This window comes from Periplaneta americana, chromosome 16 (assembly GCF_040183065.1).
Source record: "Periplaneta americana isolate PAMFEO1 chromosome 16, P.americana_PAMFEO1_priV1, whole genome shotgun sequence".
Classification (NCBI taxonomy): Eukaryota; Metazoa; Arthropoda; class Insecta; order Blattodea; family Blattidae; genus Periplaneta; species Periplaneta americana.
Genome location: NC_091132.1, coordinates 162,389,888 through 162,414,915, shown reverse-complemented (window position 1 = coordinate 162,414,915; position 25,028 = coordinate 162,389,888). Strand labels below are relative to the sequence as shown.

Here is a 25,028-nt window from a genome sequence, read left to right as displayed (position 1 = left end):
GTCTGTCTGTGTTGAACATTCAAGATGGGAAATTCAATGTTAACTCAATTTCGAAAAAAAAAAAAAAAAATGTGACTGACGCCCTTTCTTTATGAAGCGATTCATATATATCAGCACTTACGTTCATGAAGCTACGTGGACTTACCCTGGTTCAGTGAAATCCATAGCCCTGTCATTTCATGGCTGCGGTACTACAGATCAGCAGAAGATACCAGGACAAGGATTGCATCAGATCCACGATCACATCTGTTGTTGACCCTCTGTGAAACTGTCATTAGAGCCTTTTGGGAACAATTATTATATTTTCGCAACAAGTTGAGAGATCCGACATTTAAAAAATTGGCACTGCACCACTGCTAACACATCTATGAATAACTAATCTACTGTGACTATAGAAAAAGAAAATAATAAGTGATTTATATTACAATGGGGGAAGGTGGGTCCAAGAGTAAACAGTCATTCACATCTTACCTGTAGTTCGACCAACTATAAAAAGACCTCTGACTTTTCCAATACTCACGTGGCCATGGAGGGGGAGACGTCATCACTATAAGAGCAGCTCACTAGGCCGGGTTACACTAGTCGGACTCCAACTGTGGTAGACAATGACACTGCCCCTTCCTTCAAAACGTTTTTTATCAAGTTGGCCGAATCTCCCGTAGCTTCCTTGTTGATGTGACAACATTATATTTCAACTTAAATTCATTTCTTTTCTCTTTTAAGGGGTTAGGTACATCTTACAGCAGTAAAAGTTTGGAAATATTCAACATTTTTTCCTCCATTAACGTATCTTGTACAATAATCAAAATAGGAATGTGTAAAACATTGTCCTTCTCCTGTATGAAAAAAATATTTTTATGATTTAAAAAAAATTATTTACATTTTGTTTTTTCAAAATTCATTTCATTGTGCAGTGATGAAGCATTTCCCACATAACTAAAAAACTATAAATATTGTGATGAAATTTTTAGTATATTTATGTATGTTATATCTACAACATGATGCAAGCTCACTTCTCTACCTTTGATAGATTCTCTGATAAAATATAAATTCATTAAAAAAAATGGTCAAGTTTCAGCACTTTCTTGTAAAAAAAAAAAATGTTTATTAAGGAATATAGTTGAATAAAAAAATGTTTACGAATTAAAAAAATTATTTACATTTTGTTTTTTCAAAATTGATTTCACTGTGCAGTGATGACGCATTTCCCACATAACTAAAAGACTATCCAACATTCTGTGATGACATTTTTTGTGTATTTATGTATGTTATATCTACAATACGATGCAAGATCACTTCTCTACCTTTGATAGATTCTATGATAAAAAATAAATTCATTTTAAAAATGGTCAAGTATCAGCACTTTCTTCTAAAACAAAATAAAAAAATATTATTTATTAAGGAATATAGCTGAAAGAACATGATATTGTAAACATGAGTTTCAGTAATAAAATAAAAGAGAGACAACATGAAAAAGTTAACAAATGTATGGATTATGAGGGAAATGCTCCATCACTGCACAGTGAACTGCCACCATTTTGAATTTGTAAAAAAAATATATAAATCATTTTTTTAAATCGTAAAAATATTTTTATTAATATATCAGAAAGACAGTGTTTTACACATACCAATTTTCATTATTGTATAAGATGCAGTAATGGAGGAAAAAAATGTTGAATATTTCCAAAAATGTTATTGCTGTAAGCTGTCCCTAACCCCTTAAATACTTCACAACGTTATAAATAACTTAACGCGCGTCATTTTTCAAAAGCCTGCCGCGCACATTTGATTTCCCTTCCATTATTATAAATTACAATATGTTTTAACTATACACAATAAGTCTAGAAGGAATATTAATAATTGATTGAAAAGTAAAAGATTGGACGCGGACACGAGTGCTGTTTCGAAGTTTAGAACATACTCGCTGCGAGACGTCGATCAGGGAGCGCATCTACAACACAATAGATCCCCCACTATGACAACCTGCGCACGAACGAACATTGGTTTGTGGCGCAGGTTTTAATGTCAGTGGCCGGGCTATAACACATGCAATCTATGTGAAAGGAGACATAGAACGAGTTCCATTAAAGAAATTATGTTTTTATTCGTTTACATTTCTTTTAAATGGCACTAAATGTCAATATAGGCTTTATTTTAAAATGTTAATATTGATACGCAAAGCAAGATTAATATGAATTATTCGTCTAAGCAAAACTGTCGCATAATGCCGGTCGTAAGTGTCCTTTGTACATAAATCTGTAATAAATTAATTCAAGAAGTAATTACGATTCAACTACTCGATTGCGTCTTCGAGTAACTTTTTTTCTTTTACAGTTTCTAAACAGTAATGATACGAAAACACCACTTGTTCTATTGTTTTAAGAACTTGAAGATCATTTCTAAACGTATTTCACACAGGTTACAAAAAAAAACATCGAATATGATCGAAATATAACTAATCATATTTACTTTCTTATATATATATTTCATTTCACGGTCAAACATTTTATACATTGACTCAACACTAAGAGAAATTGCCGGTTTACAGGTATCACGTTTACTTAAAGCTAAATGGAGCGTTTTCCAACTTATTTACAATGGATTTACTTTACATGTGCTCCTCGATGCGTCTCTTTCTTTTAAGAAAAGTAAACAATGTTTACTGTTTTGTCTTAGTACACAGAAATATTTAGGTTTGTATTTCCTATAACAATGTTAATGTTATGTTTTATTTAACGACACTCGCAACTGAAGAGGTTATATCAGCGTTGCCGGATGTGCCGGAAATTAGTACTGCTGGAGTTATTTTACATGCCAGTAAATCTACTGACATGAGCCTGTCGCATTTAAGCACTTAAATACTATCGACCTAGCCCGGTATTGAAACCGCAACCTTTGGCATAGAAGGTCGGCGCTATACCAACTCGCCAACCAGGTCGACTCCTCTAAAACAATATCAGGAAACAAAAGAAAGAAAAACACGGTATTTGAACGACTTTTCGACAGTGTGCGTACTTGCATTACGAATTCCACTATAAGAAATTTTACAATTTTGAATTGGTTTTCGCCCTTGTGCGTATGTACGTTATATGGTTTCTAGTTATGTACCGAATATAAGAAAGTTTCCAGAATGTGTCTCATTTCAATGACTTTTCGCCCGTTTGTGTACGAACATGGGTTCTGAGATGTTCCACATTTGAGATATTTTTCCCACATATAACACATTTGAATTGATTTTCCCAATTGTGCGTACATATGAGAGGTCTGAAATGTCCTCAATTTGACAACTTTCCTTAAGATATCACACTGGTATAGTTTTTCACTGGTATGCGTTCGAACATGGCGTCCGAAATGTTCCAAATATAAGAATATTTTCCTATATATGGAATCTATAGAAATTGTGTGCCTACGCATACGAATAAAGAAATGTAAAGAATTTTAGAAAATATAGTATTTGAATGGCGTTTTGCCCATGTATGTACGCATATTTCTCTCAGACAGCCCTCTAACGAGAAATGTCACAGGTGTCGAATGGAAAAGATTTTTTTCGCCAATGTGCGAGCGTTCATGCGTTGTGAGGGAATGTGATTCCGAGAAACGTTTCCGTTACGTTAACACATTTCCCACAAGCATGTCATTTCAATGGCTTTTCGCCAGTGTGCGTGCGTATATGAATTTTGAGAGCAGTCAACCCTGAGAAACGTTTTGAACAGGTAACACATTTGTATGGCTTTTCGCCAGTATGCATGCGAATATGAATTTTGTAAGAACTTAAATGAGAGAAATATTTTCCGCAACTATCGCATCTGAACGGCTTCTCACCAGTGTGAGTGCGTACGTGAGTTCTGAGATGTTCAGATACTGCGAAATTCTTTCCACAATAATCACATTTGAAAGGCTTTTCGCCAGTGTGGGTGCGTTCATGTCTTCTAAGATTACAAAGTCTTGAAAAACATTTACCACAGTTATTGCATTTGAATGGCTTTTCACCCGTGTGCGTGCGTACATGATTTGTAAGAGACCACAAAACAGTGAAAAGCTTCCCACAAGTATCACATTTGAAAGGTTTTTCGCCAATGTGTGAGCGTTCATGTAATCGGAGAGTTCCCGCTTGTGTGAAACACTTCCCACAAGTATCGCATTTAAATGGCTTTTCGCCAGTGTGCGTGCGTAAATGAGTATTTAAAAGAGAAATAGCTTTGAAACATTTACCACAGGTATCACATTTGAAACGCTTTTCGGCATTGTGCGTTGTTTCATTGGTTTGGAGATTACCCGATTGTGAGGGACGTTCTCCACAACTATCGCATTCGAATGGCTTTTCGGCATTGGGCGCGCGTATATGAGTGTTTAAACAGCAACGATCTCTGAAATTTTTACCACAGGTAGCACATGTGAATGACTTTTCACCAGTGTGTGAGAGATTTTCAGTTTTTGAGAAACATTCTGCATAGGTATCCCAATTATCAGTGTGATGGGCAGACTGAGACAGCAAATTGTCCTTTCTACTACGCATGTGGTCGGAAATCTCAGATTCAAGCGCACTTTCGGAACAAGGGTTCACTGAAGAGAGACAATTTTCGAAACTTGGTTGTTTCGTCTGCGATCCTCGAATCCCGTCAATGTAGAATATGCTGTAATAAGAAAGATCTCATTAGTAAAAACTGCTAATATCCAGACAACAAAAATAATCAAGATCACAAGAAATTGTGTAATGCAATAAATTGTCACACTACAAACTGATATATAGTATTGGATCAGTGTCTGGTAGAGTTTCCGGGTACCTCAGTTGGTAGAGTGTTGGTGCGTTTAACAAAGGGTCCCGGGTCCGATGCCCGGCCCCGAAACAATTTTTCCCACGAAATTATTGATATAAAATATGTCCGCAGAAAAATTCTGGGGTTATAAACTGCTATAATGCTGTCACAATGTGTTTTACGAAATTCATACCAGTGACATTACAAAGAACAGCTCAAAGAATTTCAGGAAATCCGTAATTGATCATTGTTGACCGAAACAACAGACGGCAGCATAAAAAGAAAAAGAAAAACGCCCTTTCCCTTATTTCGCTTCTCATTAAAGTGATATAAGCAAATTGTGTTAAATGATCCGATGTTAAATTTTCAAGTCTGTGTGAATTGTGCTTGTTTACTTTTCAATTGGCGTGGAACGTTGCCTCGTCACTAAAAATGAATTTGACTGAAAGGTCTTCATCCACCATTAGTGTCAATCAATTTTCACAGAAAACACGTCTTTTGCATGGTCATCAGGTTTCAACTTATGCACTAATTGCTGTTTGTAGGGGTGAAATCGTAGACGAGAACATATGACCTTGGAAATGGTGGATTTAGAAATGTTTAATTGCAGGCTAGCTCTACGCACAGACGTTCGAAGACTATGTACAAACGCCTCCCGCACCTGTTCTGCTACAGTTTCAGCACTGACAGGTAGTTTCCCTGAATGGCCTTTCGTTTTATCACATATGCATCCATGCTGTACAAAATCTCTACAACACTTCAGAATCATCTTGTCGGTAGGTGCCTCATAATGAAAATTCCGTCTGAAAGCATGCCGTACTCTTATTATGCTCCGACTACTATGATATTCCAATATACATCAACTACGTTCCTGTGGATTCGCCATAACCTAAATAACCCTCTACAGTAAATGCTGCAGAATTTACAAAGACTTGAAAATTTAACATTTAGATCATTTAACGCAATTTACTTATATCCAACAATACCTTAATTATGATGAGTTGCCAAACTAACTTACTATTATGACAAGTGTTGTATTGCATGTTACCACATATTCACATTTTTTTCTGTTCTAGTGATATTTAACTTATTTTATATTTTTGTTTTCATATTTTCCGATAATGGTGTAATGTATAATGTGATAAGTTGAGCTATATATAATCATAATTTTCCTTACTGTGTGTACTTAAAAATATTGTATTCATTGTATGCTTTGCACTGCACTATTTTATTATTACTACTACTACTACTATTATTATTATTATTATCAATAATTGTCTTATTTTTTATACTTTGTATGTCTCATTTATTTTGACTTGCTGTTCACATTTTATTCTGCTTTCTCCTTTCTTTCTGTATGTTATATATTATGTCTGATTCTACTTACTTGTTGTTTACATTTTACTAATATTATCTTATTCAGTTTTGTGTGTACAACTGTAGTGTACTTTGTAAATTTGTAGTGTTTTTGTAACGCAGTTTTTACTCCTGGTTGAGTGTTAGAGAAGGCCTTATGGCCTTAACTCTGGCAGGTTAAATAACTCATTATTATTATTATTATTATTATTATTATTATTATTATTAATGACAAGAGAAATAGCGGAACGGCGTTTTTTTTCTTTTATTCTTGTGCTGCCATCTGTTTCGGTGAACAATGATCAATTAGACATTTCCTGAAATTCTGTAAGCTGTTCTTTCTAATGATGATGATCATCTGTGGTCCTACAGCCCTTTTAGTTTAGCCCTGACCTCCTTAAGAATCTTCACTTAATCCTCTCTATCAAACCCTCTCTGCCTCCACCTCCAAATTCCTGCCTTGACAAGATCATCTTGGACATCATCCAGCCATATTTTTGCTATATGGAACAGAAACTTGGACTCTAACAACTAGTCTACTGAAAAGAATAGAAGCAGCTGAGATGAGATTACTAAGACCACTAGCAGGCTACACTCTCTATGACCATAAATATAATGAAGACATCTGACAAGAACTAAATATCGCAGTCATTACAGAGACAATCCGCAAGTATCGGGGAACTGGCATGAGCATGTTTCTACGGATGCCAAATGATAAACTACCCAGGAGATTATTAAATTACAGACCCCTTGGATACAGAGATCGTGGACGCCCGAAAAAGCGATGGAGAGACCAGCTTTTCACCTGAGAAGGAACAGGCCAAATGGCCTAAACCCTCATAGCTACTGATGATGATGATGATGATGATGATGATGACAATATTTGTATCATTGTATAATACTTGTAATTCAGAATTAGTTCTGATTCTCCACACTCCCTTATCATAAACAGGACCATAAATTTTTCTTAAAATGTTCCTTTCCCAAGTGTTTAAGATAGTTATTGCTCTTCAGGTAGGGTCCAAGTTTCGCTTCCAAAAGCAACTGTACGTTTGATGATAGTCTTATAAATTCTCACTTTAACCCTTCTTGTGATATAACTAGCTCTTATGATTCTATCTAATGCTCTAAGACATCGATTACCAATAGCAATTTTCCCCTTAATCTATGTTAACATATTGTTATCGTCAGTAAGAATCGAGCCAAGATATCTAAAGTTAGAGACAATCTCAAGAGTTATATAATTTAAAACAATAGTCTTTCTAATAATATCGGTATGAATTTCGTAAAACACATAGTGACAGAATTATAGCAGCTTATAAACCCGGAATGTTTCTGCAGACACACTGTACAATAATGCATTTCGCATAGAATATCTGCGAAAGAACTCCAATCTTCTACTATATATTGAAATTCCATTCCTCGAAAATGACAAGACAAATCATCACTACGAAATAAAACGTAAATAAAACGATTGCAAATACACTTCTGCCAATATGACGTCATCTACAGCAAATTTAAACTCTTATTGTAACAATTATTTAAACCAATTCTTTCCCCATCCAAAGAATTGATGAAGAATTAAACCTCTTGTAACACGGCACATTAATATTATAGCTTTTAAACATTTGAAAAGGATTTCAAGGTTTATTCACTACAACATATCAGCACTTATCTATTGCATTACTAATGCTGCCATAGCCAGAAGTAGCATTGATCGAGAGTTACAAGAGACATTGCAGTCATCTTGCTATGCATTATAACACGTAAGAGTCATGCTCTACGTCATCATTTACTTGAACCAGCGAAACAAACAAAAAATGAAAACATGCGCCAATACTCACCTCTCAGTCAAGACATCAGATTCCTCTGTCGCACGTTCCAGCATATTCTCCTCTTTTAGTGTAGCCATGCCAAATGTCTCTTCCTGCAAATAATAGATAGGAGAATAATGTAGACGAATGTACGATTTTTGGTTAGAAATAAAATATAAATCTACAAGTGTAATATAAGCCGAACAGACGGCTATAAAAATGGGAAAATATATAATATATGAAGAAGTACTTGAGGGATTACAGCCAGTATTTTACTACATCTACAATTATCAAGATAGCTCAAAAAGTACAAGGTTATTGAAAAGTAAGTATTTTTACGATTTAAAATATATATATATATATATATATATATTTTTTTTTCAAAATTCATAATGGTGATAGTTCACTGTGCAGTGATGAAGCATTTCCCTAATTACTCATAAGCTTGTTAATTGTTTCATGTTCTCTTTCTTTTATTTTACTGCTGAAACTCATGTTTACAATATCATGCTCTTTCACCTACATTCTTTAATAAATATTATTTTTTTAAATTTTTTGTTACAAGAAAACTGATATTTGACAATTTTTAAAGGAATTAATTTTTTTATCATGCAATCTATCAAAGGTAGAGAAGTGATCTTGTATCATACTGTAGATATGACATGCATAAATACACACAAAAATTGCATCACAGAATGTTGGATAGTTTTGAGTTACGTGGGAAATGTTTCATCACTGCACAGTGAACTGAATTTTGAAAAAAAAAAAAATGTAAATAATTATTTTTAAATCGTAAAAATATGTTTTCTATATAGCAGAAGGACAGTGTTTTACACATATTAATTTTCATTATTGCACAAGATACAGTAATGGAGAAAAAAAGTGTTGATTATTTTCAAAATTTTATTGCTGTAAATTGTATCTAACTCCTTAATTCTCAGTTGAGTTATTTATTTTATGGTTTCAAACTTTGTTCATTCTCATTTCGCTTTCTTTCTTTAATTCTTGAGATACTGCATGTTTTCCACAGACTGTAGTTTCATGACTTTTTAAATTACACTGTACAACATATGTATGTGTTCTTTTCTAGGCCCTACATATGAATGATACTCGTTGGGGTACAAATAAACAAATAGATAAATACATAGATGGATGGATGGATAGATAGATAGACGGACGGACGGACGGACGGACAGACAGACAGACAGACAGATGAATGGATGGATGGATGGATAGTTGGATGGATGTATAGATGGATGGATGGATGTATAGTTGGATGGATGGATGGATGGATTATGGATGGATAAATGGATAAATAAATACATAAAAAAAGGAAAGAAAAATAGAGTGTTTTTTTTTTTTTTTCCACATTTACGATGTTGGTCCCTGCGCCGAGGCATATCTAACTAATTAAATTTTTAAGGTAATGTGGACTACATAATATTAATTTCAGAAGCTCAATCAGTATTAAGTGAAATTTTTAAAACTTAGTAACGTTTTCAAGTGACTTTGAACTACTGCATTTTTCTCGCTCACGATCTTAAAATTCCTGATAGCCGTGCACTAGAGGAAAGTTTAAATTTCCGTTGCGAGTGAAGGCTTAAAGGAACTGCTTACAGACAATAACATCTTCAAAATTAACGAAATTGAAAGGTTCAGAGCCATACTGGGCCAATCGTCATTTCTTAAAACCTAGAAAACAAGGGTAAAATGAAGTTACCATCATAATTGAATGGAAACATACAGCAATTTAACTAAATGATATGTCAATCTTCATTAAACTATGGTATTCACTTAACTTTAACCCTTGCTTTCTCCATTTTTAAGAAATGGCGCTTGGTCCACTTTGGCTCTGAATCCTTCAATTATTACCTATATATTGAAACTGTATGGAAAACAAAGATAGTTCATTTTCTTAAGTTGGTAGAATATATCAAAGGAATTCATTTTCCTGAGATTTGAGGTTAGAGTTTTGCAGCAGACTGCAGAATTATTAATAGAGACCATTAGATTAAAAATCACAAAAAGAAAAAAAAAAACATTATTTTTCTATATTATAAATAAATGTACATAATTACTGAATAGTTGTGAATTTGTGTTACCGCTACTTCAAATGAAAAAAAAAGCTTTAAGCAACTAGTTAAGACTATTCCTTCTGTGTGTAATAATATTTGATTCATCAACTATAGGTTCGTTCCAACAGCAGTCAAGAACCGTCATGAGCATGTCCAGTACAGAAAAAGCATTCCAACACAATCCGAACCAGTCCTGAACCGGAAACATGTACTGCAGTCAGGCGTTCCAACAAGCTTTGACACGGGTTCGAAATGGTCAGAAATAGTCCGTGGATTGAGGCATGTACGGAAGAGTACGCAAGACACGCATGCACATAAGCTCACCAACGTCTCCTGGATACTGAAGAAAGACATGATCGACTGTTCACATCAACGAGGTTAAGATGAAAAGTGACAGTGGAGACGACTAGAGATTTAATTTAAAATTTCGCCAAAAAGAAAGGGAATGGAAATTATTTGGGTATTGAAATAGTTAATTACAATTTCAACATGCAGCTTTGATTAAAAGTATAATAAATAACGTACATACAATTAAAAAAAGAACTATTTTTAAATGAGAGTCCCCCAGTACATGACATTGAATTGACGGAATTCTTGCCTTCCATATTTTTTGTCATCTTTTTATAGAAAATGATCGAAATTCTATTTTCTGCAATTAGAATTAGCTGCGAAACGATAATAATAAGCATCACGTTCTTAGCAAAGATGATCACAGTTATAGCATCTCTGGATTTAGTACGTAACGAAAGCATTCCAACAGCGTCCAGTCCAGTTTCAATCCCATAGCAGATGCTCAACTCACCTTGGCTTCACACTTCACTATGGCTAAATTATTGGGCAACATAATTTCTTCAAATCTTATCTCTGGATTGTGATCGCAGCTGTCGTCCATGCATTCCTCCTTTATCCTACTTATGTCCAGATCCAAAAACTTTCCTTCCTGCAGAACATAGACGAATAATGAATGAGTAATATATTCCAATGTGACAGAAGCTGATCAGAAGTGTTACAGGTTGCACTCTGGGTCTGCATGCCAGTGCTTCAATACTACTTGCAACACAGGAGAGGAATTATGGAAATGATTGAAGGAAAAATGGGTAAAAGATTTTAAAAGCATCATACGTCACGTCACTTAGGAGCATGAATAAAATATAGCCAAATTTGTATCGGAGTCAATTTCACATTACGCCTATACAGAGTGAAAGGGATATAACTGCATTAATTTGAACTAGTAACAGATATCAATACAAAGTATATGATTATGTCTCGTGACCAGAATATTGTACGAAATGGAAATATAAAAAATTGGAAATTTATCCTCTGAAGAGGTGGAAAAATTCAAATATCTTGGAGCAACAGTGACAAACATAAATGATACTCGGGAGGAAATTAAACGCAGATTAATATGGGAAATGCGTGTTATTGTTCGGTTGAGAAGCTTTTATCCTGGTGTCAAAATATCTGAAAGTTAGAATTTATAAAAACAGTTATATTACCGGTTGTTCTGTATGGTTCTGAAACTTGGACTCTCACTTTGAGACAGAAAACAGAAGTTAAGGGTGTTTGAGAACAAGGTGCTTAGCAAAATATTTGGGGCTAAGAGGGATGAAGTTACAGGAGAAAGTTACACAAAGCAGAACTGCACGCATTGTATTCTTCACCTGACATAATTAGGAATATTAAATCCAGAAGTTTGAGATGGGTGCGGCATGTAGAACATATAGGCGAATCCAGAAATGCATATAGAGTGTTAGTTGGGAGGCTGGAGGGAAAAAGACCTTTGGGGAGGCCGAGATGTAGATGGGAGGATAAAATTCAAGTGGATTTGAGGGAAGTGGGATATGATGATAGAGACTGGATTAATCTTGCTCAGGATAGGGACTGAAGGCAGGCTTATGTGAGGGCGGCAATGAACCTCTGGGTTCCTTAAAAACCATAAGTAAGTAAATAAGTAATAGATATCAATAAAACTATAAGTAAGTAAGTAATAGATATCAATAAAAGTATATATTTCAATTGAGATTGAAAGTGGATACATTGCAAAAGCATAATGCTTTGTTTATAGCTGAGGAAGTACGAAGCCTAATGCGATGATAATAAGCATAGGATTTGCTTCTACTTCCATCAAAATGCCTTTCAGCGAGGAGGTGATCGATAACAACTGATTTGTAGATCACAGTGCTATCTAAAGACAACAATTCATACAGGCCCTGTTATTTTTACAAATAAAGTAAATAAAACGAATACTTAAAGATAACTTTTAAATTCTGATTGAACAAAAGGTAAGTAGGCCTATTTCATTAAGATTTTTTGAATGATAAAAAAATGCATTAACATACCCATACTTTCAGCTGAATTACACTACAATAAATAAAAACGAAATGCATTTGAACTTGGGTAGTAATCAATAGTACGCAGAACAAATACTAACAGAGATTAAGGATGTTTGAGAATAAGGTTCTTAGGAAAATATTTGGGACTAAGAGGGATGAAGTTACTGGAGAATGGAGAAAGTTACACAACACAGAACTGCACGCATTGCATTCTTCACCTGACATAATTAGGAACATTAAATCCAGACATTTGAGATGGGCAGGGCATGTAGCATGTATGGACGAATCTAGAAATGCATATAGTGTTAGTTGGGAGGCTGGAGGGAAAAAGATCTTTGGAGAGGCGGAAACTAGGTGGGAGGATAATATTAAAATGGATTTGAGGAAGGTGGGATATGATGATAGAGGCTGGATTAATCTTGCTCAGGATAGGGACTGATGGCGGGCTCATTTGAAGGCGGCAATGAACCTCCGGGTTCCTTAAAAGCCAGAAAAGCCAGTAAGTAAGTGTCAGTCCCGCGCCGTGGTCTGAGGCATCGCGTTATGTAATGCGCGCTTGTTCGAGTCCTCATGGGGGAAGAAATTTTCTCATGAAATTTCTGCCAGTGGATGGGACCTGTGCCCACCCAGCATCGTGATGCACTTGACGAGCTATGATAAGTAGCGAAATCCGGTTGTGAATGCCAGCTATAACGGCTGGGAGGATCATCGTGCTAACCACACGATACCTCCATTCTGGTTGGATGATCGTCCTTTTTGAATGATAAAAAAATGCATTAACATACCCATACTTTCAGCTGAATTACACTACAATAAATAAAAACGAAATGCATTTGAACTTGGGTAGTAATCAATAGTATGCAGAACAAATAAGAAAATAAAATAAACTTTATAACACAAGAACGTAGGCTAGTAACTGCAGACTTAGATTTGTACAGGTTGAAATCACATAACCAGTCTTAATCACTCGTTGTATCACAGCAACAAACGTTCTCGGATTTGGCATTCATCTGTGAAGATATTTCACCTAACACTTACTTAATATAATAATCTGTGGTGCTACAGCCCGTGAAGGGCATAGTCCGAACAGCCGGCTGCTGGCCTCACGCCCACATGCCGAAACAGAGGTGGACGATCATCCAACCAGAATGGAGGTATCGTGTGGTTAGCACGATGATCCTCCCAGCCGTTATAGCTGGCATTCACAACCGGATTTCGCTACTTATCATAGCTCGTCAAGTGCATCACGATGCTGGGTGGGCACAGGTCCCATCCACTGGCAGAAATTTCATGAGAAAATTTCTTCCCCCATGAGGACTCGAACAAGCGCGCATTACATAACGCGATGCCTCAGACCACGGCGCGGGACTGACACTTACTTACTTACTGGCTTTCCTGGCTTTTAAGGAACCCGGAGGTTCATTGCCGCCTTCAAATGAGCCCGCCATCAGTCCCTATCCTGAGCAAGATTAATCCAGTCTCTATCATCATATCCCACCTTCCTCAAATCCATTTTAATATTATCCTCCCACCTACGTTTCGGCCTCTCCAAAGATCTTTTTCCCTCCAGCCTCCCAACTAACACTCTATATGCATTTGTAGATTCGCCCATACATGCTACATGCCCTGCCCATCTCAAATGTCTGGATTTAACGTTCCTTAATTATGTCAGGTGAAGAATGCAATGCGTGCAGTTCTGTGGTGTGTAACTTTCTCCATTCTCCAGTAACTTCATCCCTCTTAGCCCCAAATATTTTCCTAAGAACCTTATTCTCAAATATCCTTAATCTCTGTTACTATCTCATATCTATTACAATATTATCCTACCATCTATGTCTCGGCCTCCCCAAAGGTCTTTTTCCCTCTAGCCTCCCAACTGACACTCTATATGCATTTCCGAATTCGTGCTACACACCCTGCCTATCTCAAACGTCTGGAGTTATTGTTCCAAATTATATCAGATGAAGAATACAATGCTGGCAGTTCTGAGTTGTGTAACTTTCTCCCTTCTCCTCTACCTTCATCCCTATTAGTCCCAAATATAAGTACTTTGTACCTTTGTACCCTAATTAATTTACTGCCTAATCTTATATAGGTATAGAGTACTTTAATACTTTACACCAGTGGTCGTCAGAAGTCGCTGAAATGGGTAACGGGTAAGCAGTGCATTGAAATATGCACGCTGTGCAGAAAGTAAGAGGTAGAAAGCATACCCACCAGCAGTCACAGGTGCATGCCAGTGCAATGTCTTATCCGCGGGTAAGAGACGCTAGCCTGAGAGTGCACTGTGATGATGACTGTTGCTTTACAAGGTTCTTGTAATTTCATTTCTTTTCCTTTTTTTTTTTCCTTTAAACTAAAGTACTGTCCACTGTTCACACGTCCTCGGTTCTTGCCCGCATGGCGAGGCTTTGCGCAATACCAGACACCACAAAATAAGAAGTGCCATTGCTCAAGCACTGCGTAATACTGGGTTTACTGTTTTTGAAGAGGTTCACGGTCTATCAACCACTGGCAGCACTCGTAGAATAGATATGATCGCTCTCCAGGACCATCGGAGAAGTTTTATAATTGACCCTACAGTTCGTTTCGAGACTTGCAAGAGCCAACCACAAGAGGTCCATAAGGAAAAACGATTCATCTATGAACCAACAATCCCGTATTATCAAGAGAAATATCAATTACAACAGACAGAAGTAAAAGGCTTGATGGTCGGAGCAAGAGGATCCATCCCGAAGCAACCTTTTGCAAGGTTTTTCATTTGCCATCATCTATAACCAATGTTTGTTTACTTGCGTTGAAAAGTTCGATTGCATTGCTAAGAAATCACTTCAGATAAGACATTGCACTGTAATTGCTTCCTTTTTCTGTTTCTTGCATTGGTTTTCTATTCATAAGAAATTATCCATATAATATGTAATATTCAAAATTTTGTTTTGTAAATGGGATACTTTGTCTTCTAGGCAATTCCTATTTAGGGAAAGTATTAAATGAAAAATAAATGTTAGAAAAAAGCGAAATATGGAGTTTAATACTATAATGTAAACAATGAAATACATACGTACTCACAATCAAGAATGTGGGTAAAATTTATAAATTTTTTTCTGCTTCTGTTTTACATAATATTGCATCCGTAAATCGTTTTCATTTTCTTTCTTAAGCAAGCCAAATTAGCATATGTGCAGAGCACGGAGTTTACTAAATAGTTCCCATATAATAGTAATTTTTAATTTACCTCTGATAAGGGTTTCTTCTCTTCCATATCACTTGATTGTATAGGCATTGGGTTGATGTCAGGTTCTATCTTTATCACATCCATCTCAACTGAAAGAGGAATTTATACAGATTAACACTGATCTGCAGGATAAAAGATGTTGGGAGAGTCTTATTTAGAGTGGTTGTAACATATTTTGCTGAATATTCCGAAATTCTTCTGAATAAATTAACTACTATATACAGAAACATAATACGTCTCTATATTAACGGGTAAGTCCTTATTAATTTCATTACGCAAAATTCTCGTATACGAAATGAGATCCCATTTCTCTTTGGAATCAATAGGCAGTGTATGTGAGTGCGATCAAATGCATCTCTGAATAACAATAAGTATTCTTGCTAAGGATGTCACTCATATTTGTAATCAATGAGAGTGAAAACAAATATGATACTTTCAAAAGAATGCTTTAACTATTATACACTTTCACACATAATCTCTTTAGTTTCTCAAGTGTCAATGATTTTGTTAAGTTTATTTATACTTACACCCCTTAACATCTGTGGTAATATTGCATGTAGACCGTTGTTGTTGTTATTGAGTTTCTCTTCCTATTGTGTGATGTAGATGGTTTGTCAAAATTATTTACATTCAAAATAAATAAATAAATAAATAAGAAATTCGAACGTGACAATGATTAACTTTCAAGTTACTGTACTTTCATCTAAAACACTTACTTTGTCGTAAATATTGTGTATAACGACAGCAACGATTTGGTAATTTGTATAAATATAGTAGCCTAAATACCAGCTATGCAACAAATGGAAAACTACAGAACTAGTTCCACAGTCTACCGGAGAAAAGGAAGGATCTAAATGATAATGGGTCTGTGTAAGGAGGATTACAGTTTTCCTGTCTACGTAATTATCGAGCAATAATAAGTGTTTTTACCAATTCGGCAATACTAGAAGGCAAAGTGCACAAATAATAAATACTCACCTAATATTAACAGAATGAAAGTGTCATATGCATTTCATAAAAGAAATACGAGATACGGGAAAATCTGAAAGAACAGAACAGAAAAGCCCTATCCCACTGTTCTCTCCACTACGAAGTAGGTGTTTAGGAGTGGGTTGACAACTACCGCTGTTCTGTTCTTTCAGATTTAGCAAATATCCATTACAATTTCAACCATTTTCACTTCCAAAATTAACGGAACTATGTCAAAGCTCGTTTCTCCCAAAATAGCACGCACTGTAAAACAAAATTGTGAGTAAATCGAGAATCAGAATTCTGTAATTCCCCAGAGGAGCTACACCGAAAACAACAACATACCTCTATGATGTATTAATATGAAAAATTAACCAGAATTAATGGAACTCCTACCTTCACCGTTCAGAATGTAGAACATACGAGTCCAGCTCCCACTACGATCAAGTGAGCCGTGACCGCTGATTGCGGGGTTGCCAGATTGGGGGAAAAGTCTCGAATTGGGCTATCCCGACACCCTGCTTGCGACCAAAGACGTGTGCGACTAATTTTAAAAACATAAAATTTACTCTGTCACACGTTAAAAGTGTTAAAATTGTTAAAAAGGTATTTACCTTCGACAGACGGCCCGTTTCGACGCTATGTGTCGTCGTCTTCAGTGTCTCTTGAACCACTCACAGCTGTAGGCCTATGTTTTATTAGTTTCACTAAATATAGCCCAGATATTAAATGACAAGCTATACTCGATGCAACCAAAGCAAAGCACCTAAAGACGGATGAATTTAATCGGCAGAAGAAAAATAAATAATTTTTTGACTTCGTCACAAATTTAATTACCTTACAGCTAATCTAACCTAATATGAAGTCATGCAATTCAGTGCTCACCAGGTGATTTCAAGAGAGATGACGTATGTAACTAATAGAAGTAAAATATAGGAAAGGTAGTGGCGAAAATTTAAAAAAAAAATTCAATAATTGAGTTATTGAGAAAAATTCATTTGAAATTGGAATTAACATAGAGAACTTTTGAAAACTGCAATTATTAAAACTACAAATAACCTCTTACCATGCAACATAATAATTAAAGAATGACACTAATAGAAAGTTACTCATGATCATAACTCACCATATTTATTCAAACGATAAGATACTTACGATTAACATTGTTATCAGAAACAACAGGAGCCACAGCTAGGTACACTTCTTTTCGCGTGATGGAGACATCATGTAGTCTAATATAATTTGAAACAAATATTGTCGCGTGAATGGAGACATCGTGTAGTCTAATATAATTTCAAAGAAACATTGATCTCACACGTGTCTCGCAACTAGACAGAGGCTTTTGCAGAATAAAACTGTTCTTACATTATTTTGAACAATAATGACAAATTGTGTGTGATGCAAGTGCTAACTTTCCTCTTTGTTAACAAAAAGAGCCCTACGCATTAATAAAAAGAAAATTGGAGTAGGCCCTATAAACACAATAAATACTAAACTCTTGAGGGTACAAACTTATTAATACAGATATTTCGCTTATGCTCAGTTCGACTTATCTTATAATTCTCTGCGGTAATGGTACCTGTATTGAGAGGGTATAATTATCCTGCAACGAATATTATGATTTACGGTACATTTCATTTAAATCCGAGGGAATGAGACATTTTTGGAAATTTTAAAGTCTTAATTATTACTTTTTCATTTATAAATCAGCTTTTTACAAAACCTATAGTGAAATGTTTAAATTAAATATTGATGTACTATCTGAAAAATATAATACATGTACCAACTCGTTGCAGTGTACCTTTGACAAGCACTCCTTGCGGAGGCTGGCGGTACTATAGACCGCTATGTTTTTTTAGGGAACGATCCATAGTACTGTTAGCCTCCGCAGGGAGCGCTTATCAGAGGTCTTTAGCCTCTCTATAGTATCTAACTCGTTGGATGAAATCCATGGACTGCCAACCTGGCAACAACATGTCTCATCCGTTGATTCGTTCCTGTCCAGCTCCTGTCAGTCATGGCGCTGGTCCCATAGAATTCTTCTTCAACTTCGCTCTTCTTTCGCATATTCTCTGCAAGAAGTTTCTCATAGGCGTCCGTAGATGGCAGGAGTAGGGTGATTCGCAAGTCGTCGATCAGGAAGGATTCTCTGGTTAATATATACACCAGTCTGGATGATGTGAACTTCGATACCCCTAGTGCCCTCTTTAGGTATGTGGCTTTTACGTTCTCCCATGCTCTCAGGTCTTTCTTCTTCAGGTACTCCCAAACCACATCTTCACGATAAATTAAACCTCTATTTACATCTTCAATGGCAGCATTAATCACTTTTTTAACCTCACAGCTTCTTTCCACGCGAGGATTTGGTTTGTATACCCTAGACATGACTATTGTTAGTGAATACTATTATTGGGAATTATCTCAATAATTAAACTAGTGATAAAATTGTAACAAAACGTTTTAATAACGTGCAGTAATTTTTGCGCTTTTTAAAGTGTTAATATTTCACTGCAGATCAGGTGATCGAATGTTGCCAATCACCCCACCAAAACTGTCATATTGACCAACATTAACTAAAATATGAAGAAAATAGTTACTATTAACTTATTACAGTAAACAAGAAACGATTTATTTACGGTATTAACAGTTTCATCAATATAAGATGTTTACAAGTGATAAATGTTTATACAAAGTAGGCCTGTAATCAAAGTTATTTCCAAAATCAAAACTATATTTAGAACGTATTTAGTTCGTAATTTACGTTCTTTATAGTTGCATTCTTGCTTTCTTAATAATAGCAGACGAAATCAGTACCACCAACTGACAAAAAAAAATTGTTTTTATATCGCCATATAGTCAGAATGATTGAATTCAAAACTTCTCAGACTTTTGTTGCTAGTCACCCCATTTTACGGCCAATTCCCTGAATTATTATTAACGAATCGACAGATGTATTGTACATCTTCGCAATGTAACTGTTGTTGGTATTGTAACAGGATTTTTGTCTCTGATTAAAGACAGGAGTTTGTGAAATTAAAATATCGGGCCATTTCTTCCTCTAAAAAACTACATTTATTAAAATAATTTCGATTTTATGTGAAAACAATCTGGCAATCCAGCCGCGAAAACGAATCTAAAAATAATACTAAAACTCAACGAGCTAGCTTATACATATTAAGTGCCTGTCAGTGTTTTTTTTTCTATCCTCTTGAACCTCTATTGGACTCATGTAATTTGTTATTACGGTAAGTGAGCCCAACTGTGCCCAGATGTAGAGGCGATATTCGAAATTCTTCCGAAATGTAACAGAATTATAAAAACAAAAAACCAATACTGGTAATAATTTTAGAACCTTAAATTGGTATATTTTCTCTTAAACTTCCCAAATAATGCGTGTAATCACATATAGAAATTAAAACGTCATTGTTTTTCCAACTGTAGCATAGATACAGACTGTTACCTACCATTGTAAATGTTTTACTGAAAATAATAATGTATGCTGTCAGACCAACAAAATAGATTATAAGCATATGTATGTATGTATGTATGTATATGTATGTATGTATGTATGTATGTATTTACACTGCAAGTGAGCAAGCACCCGGTGGCAGTGGTATACACAATAAAATTACAATACAAATATAATTATACAATGCCCAACACAATTATATACACAATACAATTATACACAATAATTATAATTAATAAATACAAACGAAACAAAATACAGATCCAAAACCTACATCAACACATAAACAAAATACACCAAAAGCTACACTACATATCAGAAATTGAAAACAACAAATCCATAAATTTTCTAGACATTACAATAAAAAAAGCCGACAACGAACACACATTCAAAGTCTACAGAAAAACCCACAACAACAACACACATACACAACACATCCAACCACTCAACACAACACAAACAAGCTGCATTCCGAACAATGGTACACAGACTACTCAACATACCAATGAACCAACATGATTACAAAGAAGAACTAAACACAATGAAATACATAGCACAAGAAAACGGATACAACCCCCAACATAATACGCGAGACAAAACATGATCACAAAAAACGTAAGAATAAAACACAAACACAAGAACACAAAAAATATATCACACTAACATACGAAAACAAAAACACATACAAGATTGCAACCTCATTCAAGAAATTAAATTACAACATCGCATACAGAATAAATAATACTCTAAAAAAACATCTCAACACACAAACAACACAAACAAACCAATACAACTACATAGGCGTATACAAACAAATGTAACACCTGCAACAACGTATACATAGGACAGATAGGCAGATTATTTCAAACACGTAACAAAGAAAACATCACAGTCATAACAAAATTACAAAACACTTCCATATGTGCAGAACACATCACAAATGCTAACCATACCAAGAGACATCAAGACAGACATGGAAATTCTACACATCCAACCAATCAGAAACTAAACACACTAGAACATTATGAAATATACAGACACACAAAAACACGTCCAAATGAAATTCTCAAAACACAAGGCATGTTGCGATTACAGACCTGATCTTGTGATGTCTGCTATTATGAAGAGTTTCGCCAAATGGGCATGAACTCAAGACATGAGCCAAAGTTTCAACCTCACTGTGGCATCGCCTACAGTGGTTATTGTCTTGAGTTCTGTCTGGAACAGCGCGTACAGGAGCAACATTACCGGTTATTTTTAGCGCATCTCTCCACTCGGAGCTAGAAAGGCCTGTATGATGTCTGACCCAGCTGTTTGCGGGAGTGAAGTCTTGATATAAGCTGACGCCTTTACCTTTCTGTGGCAGTTGACACCATTTATTAAATCTACAAAGCGCGAAATTTTCCTGAGTTTCCTTCAGTCAATTAGACCTTTTTTGTTCTTAATGGTGTCTGAGGAGATCAAATTGCTATCCAGAGGGAACTTTCCGAGGTTAGATTTCAGTTAATTTTCTAAATCTCTTGTGTTGGCAATGTACTGATTACACTGAACAAAAAAATTTTACTTTTTGTCTTGCTCCGAAATGAAAATATGTGAATATTACTAATATGTTTCCCCTAAATCTGAATTTAAAATCCAAATTGCCTCATCATGTATCATTTCCCAGGGAAAATCGATTAAATTTTTTTGATGAAAAAAACTTTTTATTTTTAAATTTTTCACTGCTACTGATGAAATTACAACACACTAGGAATTCAAAATGCCTTATAATACTTGCAAAATGTGTACTGGATACAAAAATGATGTTACATAATTTAAAACACAACAATAATAAAATATTCCATGTGTATAATCAGAAAAATCTCGGAATTTGAACTTACCATTTAAAATAATTTTGTGAATGACTTCCTTTTATAACTAGACCCAGGACTCTTTTACAAGAAACCAAGACTAGTCTGCAAGAATACTGGATGATGTTCTTCCTTTATGTCGCATTTCCACTTAAGATATTTCTTGATGAAATCCTTCCCCATGTTAGTCGCTTACTGATCCAAGGTTAGGAGAAAAGAAATCCAAATGAGAATGTAAAAAGTGTATTTTGAGAGACATATTACACCTCATTTTCTTATATGCATTTAACATGGTATCCACAACAAGTTCCAGTCCACACCTGTGGAGTAACAGTCAGCACGTCTGGCCGCAAAACCAGGTGGACCGGATTCGAATCCCGGTCGGGGCAAGTTACTTGGTTGAGGTTTTTTCCGGGGTTTTCCCTCAACCCAATACGAACAAATGCTGGGCAACTTTCGGTGCTGGACCCCGGACTCATTTCACCGGCATTATCACCTTCATTTTATTCAGACGCTAAATAACCTAGATGTTGATACAGCATCGTAAAATAACCCAATAAAATAAAATAAAAACAAGTTCTATGTAGTTGTCTGCCCTAGAATTTCCAAGGAAATTTGAGCAAACATCTTTGAAAGTGCGCCATGCCATTTTTTCTTTAACAGAAAGTTTTTCCTCAAACAAAGAGTCAGCCATAACTTCGTGAATTTGTGGACCGATGAAAATGCCCTCTTTTATTTTCTTTCACTCAAATTGGTGAACCTTTCTTTTAAACACTGAAAACCACATCCTTGTTTGTTGATTGAGTGGACCTCACTTTGAACTGTTATGAAATTTATTGAATAGAAGGGCCCAATATCTGTTTATTTATTGCAAGTACAAAAGAATATACCAACAACCATACGAAACTAGAAATAAATCATAAATTCTTAAAATGCATTAACTTTTGTTTTGATTTACAACCCCCAACCCACACCAGATGTTTCCTGGTGGAGCGCTTATCGAAAAGTGAAATTCTATATTTTAAAAACCTTGCGTGATAAGAAAAAAAGGGGTACATTTCCTGATTCAGCGCACGTCAAACCATAAGGGACACATTGTTTTAAGCCGGAGCAAAATTCTTGTTGTTCAGTGTTATCTGGTCTCATCAAAAGTTGGCAACTGTATGCTTTCTCGCCATTGTACTGAATTTCACGCTTTTCAGGTGACTTGGCTGCTAACAATACTTTCCACGGACGTCACATCGAAGTAACGTTCTTGGATTTAAAAAAAACTCTTATTTTAACATAAAAAATGGGAAGAATATTTTTCTTCATTTTTGTGAAAAAACATCAAAAGTGGATAAGACACGTTTTGGAATTATACGACTCAAATGTCGCATTTGAATGGTTTTCTCCTGTATGCAAACGTATAAAGCTACAAAGATGTCAGCGAAACATGGAATGTAGGCTCACCAAAACATCTCTCAGAGGGTGCGAGCAACAGCTATGAGGAAGATGACAGACTTTCAAGATATCGTAATGGCAGCTCAGCGACTGAAGTGGGGAGGCCACGTAAGCAGACTGAACACGTCGAGATGGGCGTATGTGACAACCATGTGGGACCCAAGAATGGGGAAGAGGATAGTGGGAAGACCGAGAGCTGATGGAGCGACTTCTTCAGGAAGGAAGCTGTTAGATGATGGACAAGGACAGTGACATGCAGGACATGGTAGATGCTCGGAAGATCTCAAGTGACAGAAAGTGGGCTAACATTAAATATGTAATCATTAGCAGTGCATAACCTCTAAAACATACATGGGCACAATTTTCGGTTACGTGAGGCACTCGATTTGAAATAGTTTACTAGGAGAGGAGACTGCAGCACAGGATGGGAAATATAAACTGCTGTGACCTGCGTCACATTATCGTAATCGCTAAGGCGGTCAGTGGCGAACTATTAGGAAAGCGCTTGGTTAACGTGAGAGACTCGGAAACTTTTATTCAGTTTGGCAAATTAATGCGGCAGCTTTAATCACTAACCTCTTTACTATTTCTCCATCATTGAATTGATTTAAAACACAGGCGAGAAATTGCGTAACTAGCCAATAATATTCCATCACGTTGTCTACGTTTATTTTCTTGAATATTCTGGCGTTTATCAAGATTACTTAATAGATATGCATGTTCTCGACGTAAAATAATTTCAGAAAATCATATTTCGTTTTCTACGCACATTTAAATTTTTTTTTTTTATAAATTTCTTTTGGAAATAATACGTACAAACAACATTTAATTCCTCGTTACCTTTTACTGCAGCGTGGTTGAGGTATAATGTCATATTTAGTATACTATGCAAATGTTAAGATCATAAATTTTCTTCGGAATAGTACGAAAAATAACATTTAATTTGTCTTACCTAGAAGGTATGTTCTTTATAACATAAGGAGTAATGTCGTTGTATATTAAATTTATTAATGCCTAATAGGATTTTCGAGCATAACATACATGGTATGTTCTCCCCTTCTAAACAGCAAAAAACTCTTCCTCCCATTTCTCATGAAATAATCGTTTTCTAACGCGTACACACTGCTTTGATAATGCCATTATGCCACCACTGATATTCTTATGAAACTGATATAGAACCTGCACACGCCTAGGAGATCTGTGAGGGAGAAAAGGGGACTGTGAAGATGATGTCACTCAGAGCGATAATCTCTGTGAAGCTCAGTGAGGCATTTTTCTCAAGTGAGGCACGATGCCCTTACATGCTCTAAAAGGAACACAAGTGACTGAAAATGGACAAACATTAGAGACAGTAAATGAACAATCATTAAGGGGTTAGGTATAGCTTACAGCAGCAACATTTTTGGAAATATTCAACATATTTTTTCTCCATTACTGTATCTTGTTCAATAATGAAAATTGGTATGTTTAAAACACTCTCTTTCCGCTATATGAAAAAAATATTTTTACGATGTAAAAGATTTTTTTATATATATTTTTTCAAAATTCAAAGTTCACTGTGCAGTGATGAAGCGTTTCCCTCATAACTCATAAACTTTTTCATGGCCTCTCTTTTATTTTCTGCTGAAACTCATGTTTACAATATCATGCTCTGTCAACTACATTCCTTAATAAACAATATAGTTTTTTTAATTTTGTGTTAGATATTTGACCACTTTTCAAAATGA

General features: G+C 35.5%; 1 protein-coding gene across 1 annotated transcript in view; it reads right to left on the bottom strand.

The window, feature by feature from the left end:
- Positions 1-133: 133 nt before the first annotated feature.
- The window catches only part of LOC138691425 (zinc finger protein 107-like), a 104,897-nt gene continuing 80,002 nt past the window's right edge, over positions 134-25,028 (bottom strand). Inside the window, exons 6-11 of the mRNA XM_069813351.1 lie at positions 18,503-18,845; positions 16,936-17,000; positions 15,571-15,659; positions 10,805-10,942; positions 7,958-8,040; positions 134-4,634 (exon numbers count right to left, since the gene is read on the bottom strand). Of these exons, the coding sequence (XP_069669452.1) occupies positions 3,635-4,634; positions 7,958-8,040; positions 10,805-10,942; positions 15,571-15,659; positions 16,936-17,000; positions 18,503-18,845 (1,718 nt within the window). The 3' untranslated portion in view covers positions 134-3,634. The remainder of the gene's footprint in view (positions 4,635-7,957; positions 8,041-10,804; positions 10,943-15,570; positions 15,660-16,935; positions 17,001-18,502; positions 18,846-25,028) is intronic.